The sequence below is a fragment of the Euprymna scolopes genome, chromosome 29 (genome assembly GCF_053919585.1).
Source record: "Euprymna scolopes isolate OS-2025 chromosome 29, ASM5391958v1, whole genome shotgun sequence".
NCBI classification, from domain to species: Eukaryota; Metazoa; Mollusca; class Cephalopoda; order Sepiida; family Sepiolidae; genus Euprymna; species Euprymna scolopes.
This window is the reverse complement of record NC_136510.1, coordinates 86,910,303-86,922,342: the sequence shown is the minus strand read 5'-3', so window position 1 is coordinate 86,922,342 and position 12,040 is coordinate 86,910,303. Positions and strand designations below refer to the sequence as shown.

At 22.2% G+C, this 12,040-nt stretch overlaps 1 protein-coding gene across 1 annotated transcript in view; it reads left to right on the top strand.

Annotated features, from left to right (window-relative positions):
- The window catches only part of LOC145252772 (uncharacterized), a 115,478-nt gene extending 105,290 nt beyond the window's left edge, over nucleotides 1–10,188 (top strand). Inside the window, exons 2-3 of the mRNA XM_080112686.1 lie at nucleotides 944–1,165; nucleotides 8,951–10,188. Coding sequence (XP_079968812.1) covers nucleotides 944–1,165; nucleotides 8,951–9,988 — 1,260 coding nt within the window. The 3' untranslated portion in view covers nucleotides 9,989–10,188. The remainder of the gene's footprint in view (nucleotides 1–943; nucleotides 1,166–8,950) is intronic.
- The last annotated feature ends 1,852 nt before the right edge of the window (nucleotides 10,189–12,040 follow it).

The following is a 12,040-nucleotide window of genomic DNA, read 5'->3' as shown; positions in this document are numbered from 1 at the left end:
TAAAATACAACATAAACTGTTCACCCACTTCCTGACCGTAAAACTTTATTCATCACCCAATTCTTGATCACATAACGTAGGATAGAACGAGTAATCATTTTTGGGGATATAATCGACAAATCGACTTTTTAAATATATCGTTTTAAACAAAAATAATATTACGTACTTAATCGTTATGTCGGAAATAGTAATATATCCAAAAATTACAAAAATTCATCAAGTAGAACTGCTATTACGTTTTTAGCAAAATAAAGTCTATCACTATAAACAGCAAATATTGCAGCCATGAACAAGTAATCTAAAATATTCGTTCCAGAGTTATTTTCCCTGTGTGTAGACTCTTACAGTTTGCTTTAATGTAAAATTCAACTTTACCCAATTTTCTGTAAAAAAAATTACTTTTAACTATAAATAATTTTCTACTTGATTTTTCGTAATTTTTGGATATATTACTATTTTCAGAATGACAAATAAATACATAATATTATTTTTTGCTTAACATGGCATATTTTTTTTTAAAAATCGATCTGTTTTCAAAATGGCTGCTATTCTTATAATCTTGTAGTTAATCAGTAGTTGTAAGGAATTGGTATCCAGAGGATTTCGGTACTTACCAAGTCAGGTTTTGGATCAGTATCAATTAAGCATATATATATTTGTTAAGCGTTGAGACATTATGTTGAACAGAGTGCAGTCTCGATACTGAGTGTGAAGTAATTTCCAGTAACAAAGATGGCAGCTAAGAATCAAATGCGGTTTATGACATAGCCAACGGCGAACTGATTGAATCAAAAAATTCGACAATTTTTATAGTAACTTTGGAAGATTTTCATTGGTTGATTACCACAACCGGTGGTTATAAAAACGATTGTCGAAATCATTGGTGTCATCCCACCCCATTAGGAGTCAAAAACATTTTACAATATTTTTTTTTTCTCTGCAGGTTCCTGCTGATAAGACCCGTTACATTGTTGGTGCCATCCTGGCCGAAGAAGGTGCTGATGCAGATGAGGAAATCCTGGTAAAAATGAAGGCCGAGGGATACAACGTCACACACTTCCCAGAGGTCAGCCATGCGGTGAACACAACATTCCCATTTAGATGTACACTCTCCATCTTCATCGCTCTAATCAGAGTCTACCCTGAACTCGGTTCATATTTAAAGGTAAGGCTTCCCTTCTTTACTAAAAGATACGATCTCCATAGTGCAGCCACACCAATATATACCCCTTGAGCCAAAATTTATTTATTGCTGTGGAAATTTCTTGGGGTTGTTTTCTGTTTCGATAGGGTTTGATTCAGTTCAATGGTGTGATGATGCAGAAGGTAGTATAAGTGTCGGATGATCTCTTTAATGCAGAATTTGTGTAGGTATCTTCGTGATGTTTTAAGTTTTGGGTGGTAAAAATTTGTGGGGAGTTGCATGTTTCTTATTGTGTTAGGAATTATATTATTATATTCTACACCTGCAAGCAAGTCAACTTTTTGATTGACATTGCTAAATTCCAACGCTTTTCACTTCCTTATGGCTTCGTGGCGTAGAGTTACAATGTTGCATTTTCTTTCATTTTCTTTTCCACCCTTGGGTTCGTCGCGGGTTCGAGCCTCCCTCCCTACACTAAACACTTTTTTTTTCTTTTACACCTCCAAACACCCGGGCGATACTGGGTACCCCTGCTAGTGTACCAATAAAAGAAATAAATAAAACTCTGGGAATAGAATTTATGACCCATTCTGTGGCCCTTAGTCTTATGTTGTAAATGTTACAGCAACAAGTCCCCAAATCTCATTCTTCTTTGGTGGGGGAGGGGGGTCGTATAGTCGTATAAATTTAAAGGTAAATATGATTTCCTTTTTAATTTGGATGTATTTTAGCCACAATTTTGATAAACGCATTGTGACATTTTCATTTATATCTTTCATTTGTGTCCAAAGTGAAAAATACAATAAAACATTAATTATTTTCAAAAGCCAATGACAAACAATGACAGTGGCCAGCTGGCAACAACAAAATTGAAAAACTTTGTCCAGAATATTTTAAATCTTTTAACACCAAGTGTGAACTTCCTGAGAGGAGGCACATAGACATTTAGTGAATCAGTATGAAAAGGTATATAAAACAAGTAGGCAAGTTATCTCTCAAATGTTTGTTTTCTTTACAGTAATTGACCAATAAAAGAAAGAAATAAGATATATAAATAAAAAGAAATAAAAGAAATAAATAAAAGAAATAAAAGAAATAAATAAAAGAAATAAATAAAAGAAATAAATAGGAATAAAAGGAAATAAATAAATAGAAATAAATAAAATAAACAATAAGTAGAAATAAATAAAAACAAATAAATAAAAAGAAATAAATATAAATAAATAAAAGAAATAAAGAAAATAAATAAATTAAAAAACAAATAAATAAAAATAAAAAATGTTTTTAAATAAATAAATAAAAAGTAACTAAATAAATAAAAAGAAATAAATAGAAATAAAATAAAATAAATAAATTAGCCTCTGATAACCTCTATCTCTACTATTATATAAAAGTCACTGTGTGAGTGTGTTCATTCCTTCCTTCCTCATAGGTTACAAAATGGCTGAGCTTATCTTTTGCAAATTTCACACAAAGCTAATTTAGAACTGCTAGACCTTGGAACTCCCTTCCGGGTTCCTACTATATATATATATATATATATATATATATATATATATATATATATAGTGCGTGTATGAAATTATATAAACATGAGGAAAACTCTACACAAAGAATTAATGTTTCAATAAATGACTTAGAATGATTAAATGAAAAGCTAAAATACTAAATAAATAAAAAATACTAAATAAATAAAAAATACTAAATAAATAAAAAATACTAAATAAACAAAAATACTAAATAAATAAAAATACTAAATAAATAAAAAATACTAAATAAATAAAAAATACTAAATAAATAAAAAATACTAAATAAATAAAAATACTAAATAAATAAAAATAGTAAATAAATAAAAATACTAAATAAATAAAAATAGTAAATAAATAAAAATACTAAATAAATAAAAATAGTAAATAAATAAAAATACTAAATAAATAAAAAATACTAAATAAATAAAAATACTAAATAAATAAAAAATACTAAATAAATAAAAATAGTAAATAAATAAAAAATACTAAATAAATAAAAATACTAAATAAATAACAATACTAAATAAATAAAAATACTAAATAAATAAAAAATACTAAATAAATAAAAAATACTAAATAAATAAAAAATAGTAAATAAATAAAAAATACTAAATAAATAAAAAATATTAAATAAATAAAAATACTAAATAAATAAAAAATACTAAATAAATAAAAAATACTAAATAAATAAAAAATACTAAATAAATAAAAATACTAAATAAATAAAAAATACTAAATAAATAAAAAATACTAAATAAATAAAAATACTAAATAAATAAAAAATACTAAATAAATAAAAAATACTAAATAAATAAAAATACTAAATAAATAAAAATTCTAAATAAATAAAAATAGTAAATAAATAAAAATAGTAAATAAATAAAAATACTAAATAAAAAATACTAAATAAATAAAAAATACTAAATAAATAAAAAATACTAAATAAATAAAAAATACTAAATAAATAAAAATATTAAATAAATAAAAATAGTAAATAAATAAAAAAAATACTAAATAAAAAAATACTAAATAAATAAAAAATACTAAATAAATAAAAAATACTAAATAAATAAAAAATACTAAATAAATAAAAAATACTAAATAAATAAAAAATACTAAATAAATAAAAATACTAAATAAATAAAAATACTAAATAAATAAAAATAGTAAATAAATAAAAATAGTAAATAAATAAAAATAGTAAATAAATAAAAAAATACTAAATAAATAAAAATAGTAAATAAATAAAAATAGTAAATAAATAAAAATACTAAATAAATAAAAATAGTAAATAAATAAAAATACTAAATAAATAAAAATACTAAATAAATAAAAATAGTAAATAAATAAAAATAGTAAATAAATAAAAATAGTAAATAAATAAAAATAGTAAATAAATAAAAATACTAAATAAATAAAAATAGTAAATAAATAAAAATAGTAAATAAATAAAAATAGTAAATAAATAAAAATAGTAAATAAATAAAAATAGTAAATAAATAAAAAAATACTAAATAAATAAAAAATAGTAAATAAATAAAAATAGTAAATAAATAAAAATAGTAAATAAATAAAAATACTAAATAAATAAAAATACTAAATAAATAAAAATAGTAAATAAATAAAAATACTAAATAAATAAAAAATACTAAATAAATAAAAATACTAAATAAATAAAAAATACTAAATAAATAAAAATACTAAATAAATAAAAAATACTAAATAAATAAAAATACTAAATAAATAAAAATACTAAATAAATAAAAATACTAAATAAATAAAAAATACTAAATAAATAAAAATAGTAAATAAATAAAAATAGTAAATAAATAAAAAATACTAAATAAATAAAAAATACTAAATAAATAAAAATACTAAATAAATAAAAATACTAAATAAATAAAAATAGTAAATAAATAAAAATACTAAATAAATAAAAAATACTAAATAAATAAAAAATACTAAATAAATAAAAAATACTAAATAAATAAAAATAGTAAATAAATAAAAATAGTAAATAAATAAAAAATACTAAATAAATAAAAATACTAAATAAATAAAAAATACTAAATAAATAAAAATACTAAATAAATAAAAAATACTAAATAAATAAAAATACTAAATAAATAACAATACTAAATAAATAAAAATACTAAATCAATAAAAATACTAAATAAATAAAAAATACTAAATAAATAAAAAATACTAAATAAATAAAAATACTAAATAAATAAAAATACTAAATAAATAAAAATACTAAATAAATAAAAAATACTAAATAAATAAAAAATACTAAATAAATAAAAATACTAAATAAATTAAAATACTAAATAAATAAAAATAGTAAATAAATAAAAATAGTAAATAAATAAAAATACTAAATAAATAAAAAATACTAAATAAATAAAAAATACTAAATAAATAAAAATAGTAAATAAATAAAAAAAATACTAAATAAAAAAATACTAAATAAATAAAAATACTAAATAAATAAAAATACTAAATAAATAAAAAATACTAAATAAATAAAAAATACTAAATAAATAAAAATAGTAAATAAATAAAAAAAATACTAAATAAAAAAAATACTAAATAAATAAAAATACTAAATAAATAAAAAATACTAAATAAATAAAAAATACTAAATAAATAAAAAATACTAAATAAATAAAAATACTAAATAAATAAAAATAGTAAATAAATAAAAATAGTAAATAAATAAAAATACTAAATAAATAAAAAATACTAAATAAATAAAAATAGTAAATAAATAAAAATAGTAAATAAATAAAAAAAATACTAAATAAAAAAATACTAAATAAATAAAAACTAAATAAATAAAAATACTAAATAAATAAAAAATACTAAATAAATAAAAATACTAAATAAATAAAAAATACTAAATAAATAAAAATACTAAATAAATAAAAATACTAAATAAATAAAAAATACTAAATAAATAAAAATACTAAATAAATAAAAAATACTAAATAAATAAAAAATACTAAATAAATAAAAATACTAAATAAATAAAAAATACTAAATAAATAAAAAATACTAAATAAATAAAAAATACTAAATAAATAAAAATACTAAATAAATAAAAAATACTAAATAAATAAAAATAGTAAATAAATAAAAATAGTAAATAAAAAAATACTAAATAAATAAAAATACTAAATAAATAAAAATACTAAATAAATAAAAAATACTAAATAAATAAAAATACTAAATAAATAAAAAATACTAAATAAATAAAAAATACTAAATAAATAAAAATACTAAATAAATAAAAAATATTAAATAAATAAAAATACTAAATAAATAAAAATACTAAATAAATAAAAAATACTAAATAAATAAAAATACTAAATAAATAAAAAAACTAAATAAATAAAAATACTAAATAAATAAAAAATACTAAATAAATAAAAATACTAAATAAATAAAAAATAGTAAATAAATAAAAATACTAAATAAATAAAAATACTAAATAAATAAAAAATACTAAATAAATAAAAATACTAAATAAATAAAAATAGTAAATAAATAAAAATAGTAAATAAATAAAAATACTAAATAAATAAAAATACTAAATAAATAAAAAATACTAAATAAATAAAAAATCCTAAATAAATAAAAAATACTAAATAAATAAAAAATACTAAATAAATAAAAATAGTAAATAAATAAAAAAAATACTAAATAAAAAAATACTAAATAAATAAAAATACTAAATAAATAAAAAATACTAAATAAATAAAAAAATACTAAATAAATAAAAATAGTAAATAAATAAAAATAGTAAATAAAAAAATACTAAATAAATAAAAATACTAAATAAATAAAAAATACTAAATAAATAAAAAATACTAAATAAATAAAAATACTAAATAAATAAAAAATACTAAATAAATAAAAATACTAAATAAATAAAAATAGTAAATAAATAAAAATAGTAAATAAATAAAAATAGTAAATAAATAAAAATAGTAAATAAAAAAATACTAAATAAATAAAAATACTAAATAAATAAAAAATACTAAATAAATAAAAAATACTAAATAAATAAAAATACTAAATAAATAAAAAATATTAAATAAATAAAAATACTAAATAAATAAAAATACTAAATAAATAAAAATACTAAATAAATAAAAATAGTAAATAAATAAAAATAGTAAATAAATAAAAATACTAAATAAATAAAAAATACTAAATAAATAAAAATACTAAATAAATAAAAATACTAAATAAATAAAAATACTAAATAAATAAAAATACTAAATAAATAAAAATACTAAATAAATAAAAAATACTAAATAAATAAAAATAGCAAATAAATAAAAAAATACTAAATAAATAAAAATAGTAAATAAATAAAAATACTAAATAAATAAAAATAGTAAATAAATAAAAATACTAAATAAATAAAAAATACTAAATAAATAAAAATACTAAATAAATAAAAAATATTAAATAAATAAAAATACTAAATAAATAAAAAAAATACTAAATAAAAAAATACTAAATAAAAAAATACTAAATAAATAAAAATACTAAATAAATAAAAAATACTAAATAAATAAAAAATACTAAATAAATAAAAAAAAGAATAATAAAAAGGTAAAATAAAACAGAAACAAAAAGTAAAATTAATTTAAAAAAAAAAGGACAGTCAGTGTCTGATGTTCACATAATTTCACTTCTAATAGCTTTACATTGAAAAAACATTGTTTTGTAGTTCAACACACACACACACACACACACACACACACACACACATATATAAGAACAAGTAGTTAATAAAACATGTTAAAAAAACACTTTGAAAAAGAGTTAAAAACATATTTAATTTTAAAAAGGAAACACAAAATAAGTAGATAGTCCTTAATCCGCGGAGTTTGGAAGAAATACTTTCCTTCTCATCAGAGGGTAGCATTTAGCAAAATGCGGGATTGGATTTTGCTTGCAAAAGTATTTAATGAAACAACAAGTAAGTCATAGATCCTACTTGGTAAAAAATAGTGAAGCAGAGGGAATAGGGTGAAGAAAAAGGTAATTTCACGTGAATGGATAGTCTGGTGAAGGGTAAAATATCCAATAATGGTAAAATCCAAAAATCAAAATTCAAAAAAGTTGATTAAGTTTCCATTTCCACAAGTAAACTCCATGGGAATCGCGTAATTGGAAGATGGTCCAAAGTAATCCAAAAGGCAGAAATCCGTGGAATAATTCACAAATGGGGGTAAGGAAAAGGGAATGAGTTCAAATTATATTATTAAAAGGAAGATAAAATGTGCGTAGAAAAAAGAATTCAAAATGACTGTCAAGGCTGGGCTAATTTTGGAAAAATCTATTTTATATATATATATATATATATCTACGATCATATAAAAGTCACTTTGTGTGTGTGTGTGTGTGTGTGCGCGCGCAAGTTCCTTAAAAAAAAAAAAAGGCTCAGTTGTTTCAGAATCTATGAAGATTCTGAAACAACTGAGCCTTTTTTTTGCAAATTTCACACAAAGGTAATTTATATGTCTGGCAGTGTTCTTAGATATGTTTTGTACAGAAATTCATCCGATAAGTATCGAAAATCGAAAAAATCTGATCTTAAAAATAATCTTTCTTCTCTTATAGATAAAAAAAGATTTTTTACAGGGAAATATTTTACGTTACACCGGTATAACCTTGGCCAATGTAATGTAAAATATTCCTCTGTAAATTTTTTTTTTTATCTTCAAAAGAAGAATAACTGTTTTTAAGATCGTCAAGCCAAAATATCAGCTGACATGATATTGTAAACAAACACAGGCGGAATTTTATGAATGACATTATCATTTTATTTTATATTTTTTTTTATTTTATGAATGACATTATTATTTTATTTTATATTTTAAATTTTTGTTGTGAATTAGTCCACCGGGCAAATTATTCCTCGTAATATATGATATTCAATAGAGGATTGATTCTATAATAATACATATGCAATCTATGTAAATTAAATATCATGTTTAAGCATATTGTAGAGGCGGCCAGCTATTATATATATATTTATCAAGATTTTAGGCTTCAAAAATATTGACTAGATGTGTATGAAACTTTGTATAAAGCACTAATGGCATGGCTAATTGTGCTACCAAACTAAGTTTATATCATTGTTTATGTTTTGCGAACATCTATGCACCTACATTCAAAGTTTTAAAATACAATGAAAATAAAATTTTGGTTTTGTGATAAATATTTCTATTTTAATATTTTCCACTTCTGTTTTCAGGAGCGCCGATTGTGTGCCCATCCTATTTTGGAGCTCTACGATGACAGCAACATCTACTTCATTGCCCCGTTGGCCAAGCAAAATGATTTTTACGTTGAAGAGGCCAAAGCCGCAGCAAATGATTTGAAAGATTCCGATGAAGAAGGCAGCGTCACCACGAACGATGAAGCATCGGCCAGCTATACAGCTAGTGAGCAGTCGAGTCGAAGTTTGTCGTCTTTCTCTACTGAGGCAAGTGAATTATCACACGCGACCACCACAGTGACCGCATGTTTCAATGGCAGTTCTTCAAGAGGATTCACCGATTCCCCACACTCTGCCAGCAGAGAAAAGTCACTGACACCAGCAACAGAAGAGCCGCTTCAAGAAATTCGCCAAGAAATGGTGGAATCTGTTTCGGTGGCGTCTCCATTGTTAGCTCAATCTGATTCTTCACCCGTTTCTATCGACGATGACCAAGAATGGGAAAATCTTGGAGATTTCCATTCTCAAGTTGAGGAAGAGCTCAAGGCATCAGTTTCTGGCACACAAGAAGCTGCCACAACGCCTGCTACTCCTGATTCTGCCGACTTGGTTCTACTAGGCGACCTGCACGACGGCCAGCTACAAAACGAAGACATGTCTCCCCTGCAGGAAATAGTGATGCCCGCACAGCATGAAAACGTAAGTCTTCTGCAAGACAGCGTTGCTTCCAATCTTGAAGAGTCCGGGTTCAGTGAGTCGGTCTTGTCAACTCTGCAAGATTCAGGACTTGGGGCTGAAGATTCTTCAGCCTCTGACCTTCACCAGGTGGCTGCACGGAACAACAACGCACCGGCTGTTGATGTTGCTGCTGTAGCTGCTGCTGCTCCTAGTCCTGGCCCTGCCCTTGCGACTCCACCCATTCATCTCCCTCTTCAGCAATCTTTTCAACCCCAGGAATCGCAGCAGTCGCAGTCTCCACAACTTGTTGAAATAGAAAGCGACACGGCTTCCGAACACAGCACCGGATCTTCTTCATATGAGGAAGTTAAGCTTGCAGAAGTTACAGACGCATAAGTTGAGACGATAAATTAAAAAAAAAATAGAAAAAAAACTTTAACCAAAAAAAATGGCTGGAATAGTGAATGGATGGTATAAAAAAAAAAAATGGAAATAAAATAATTAAAAAACAAATAAAATAAAAAATAACTAAAAAGTATATAAAAATATATATATCATATATGTTGATATATATAAAATAAAATAAATAAAAACAATGGAGCTTAAAAAAAATATGGATGATGAAAAAAACCAAACTTTAATCAATTCATATTTTCTTTATTTCAAAGCAAAAAAGAAAAATCATTTTTTTTTCTTTGTTTTTCTTTTGCTTTCTTTTCTTAAAGAAAATGAAATTATTGTAAAAGGAAATTTTAAAAAATTGTAAAAATTATTGTAAAAGGAAATTTTAAAAAAATAACAAAAACTAAAGAAAACATTTTTTTCTTTTCTTTCCAAACAAATTCTATTAAAAAAAAAAAATGAATTCAGTTTTTACATAATTTTATTTGCATACACCTTAATTGATAAAACAGTTATTGTTGGAAATTCATTTATTGAAACTTGGTGGATAAGACAGGCATAAATGTTTATTTGTATTACAATATATGGTGGCATTTCCGAAAGGATTAATGGTTCCATGGGTGGCATTTTTATGAGGTCACACAACATTAATTTTTTTTTCCATTTTTTTAAATTAAAAAAAATCTTATTTAAATTAAAAAATAATTTTTTAAAAAATTACATAATTTAAAAAAAATTTTTTTTTTTTAATTCAAAAAATTTTTTTCTTTAATTCATAAAAAATAAAGGGTAATAGTCAGCTAACATACCTCCTAACTTCCAGTGTGTCTGCTACCGGAAGCGATAACAAGGCAAATCAGTTATTTTGCTTTTTTTCTCTCACACCTACATCTCCCCTGTGCATGTACTCTTTTTTTTTTATTACGTTTTTCCGATGTTTCTTTTTTTATTTAATAATCATTGAAAAGTTGTTTTTTTTTCGGTATTATTTTAATTAAGAATAATTGAAACTAGTTTTTTTTAAGAATTATTGAAAATACTTCTTGCGCTTTTTTTTTTTTTTTTTTTTTTTAAAGAATTATTAAAAACATGTTTAAAAATCTTTTTTAAGTAATGAACTCTTTAGTTTATGTAGCGATGTCAGCCACAGAACTGTGCATCACAAAACAGTAATGAAAGACCTATTAGAAAGACGAAACTTCAAACATGTTTAGCACAATGAGATGGTTGGCAAGACTTTCATAAACATATAGAGAGAGGTAGGGATGGAGTTAAACTATCTGAAGATATTCTGACAGTTGGACTCCCCCTCTCTCCCTCCTTTTATTGTTCATTATTTTTCTACCGTTTTATCTTTTTTCTGCATTAAAAAAGAAATTACTTAATAATAAATTAACCTTAGAGAAAGAATAGGGTTAGGGTAATTACCATTTAACTCCGGGGTCGGACGCTCAAACACGAGAGCTGAGATTTGTGAGATAGTTTCTTAGACTTTTCGAACATTAATGATAGATTTAAAAAATGCTCTATCCATAAATTTATCTTCACTTTGAATGCGAAAACGAGAGAGAGTTATTTGCCCTTCTTCGCTCATCAATGTTCGGCTAGTGAAAAAAGATGCCCCCTCCCCACCTACCAATTTTCATCAAAGTGTCTCCACATATCACTGAACAATAAGCTAAGACTGTCAGAAATTCATTTCTGAGGCATAGAAATATGTAAATATGATCGGATTGCAAATTTTATTAGCAATTCCGGTACTTGTACAGTTTAATAAAGACATTCAAAAATGAAAATATCGAAAAAAAAAAAAAAAAAAAAAAAAGGTTATATTGTACGTATCCTCCGGGAAAAAATTTAATTTAATTTGATTGAGTAGTTTTTATTTTACAGCGAAAAAAACACGTTCTTATGAGAGCGCGTTGAAGTCAGCCATTATGGAATTTGTTGAACACGCCAAGGGGTGATAACTCAATGTAAAGTGCCGATACTCCCTCCCCATCTTTATTACTACCTTTTCTTCCTAAAAATCGAACCTTTTGCTCG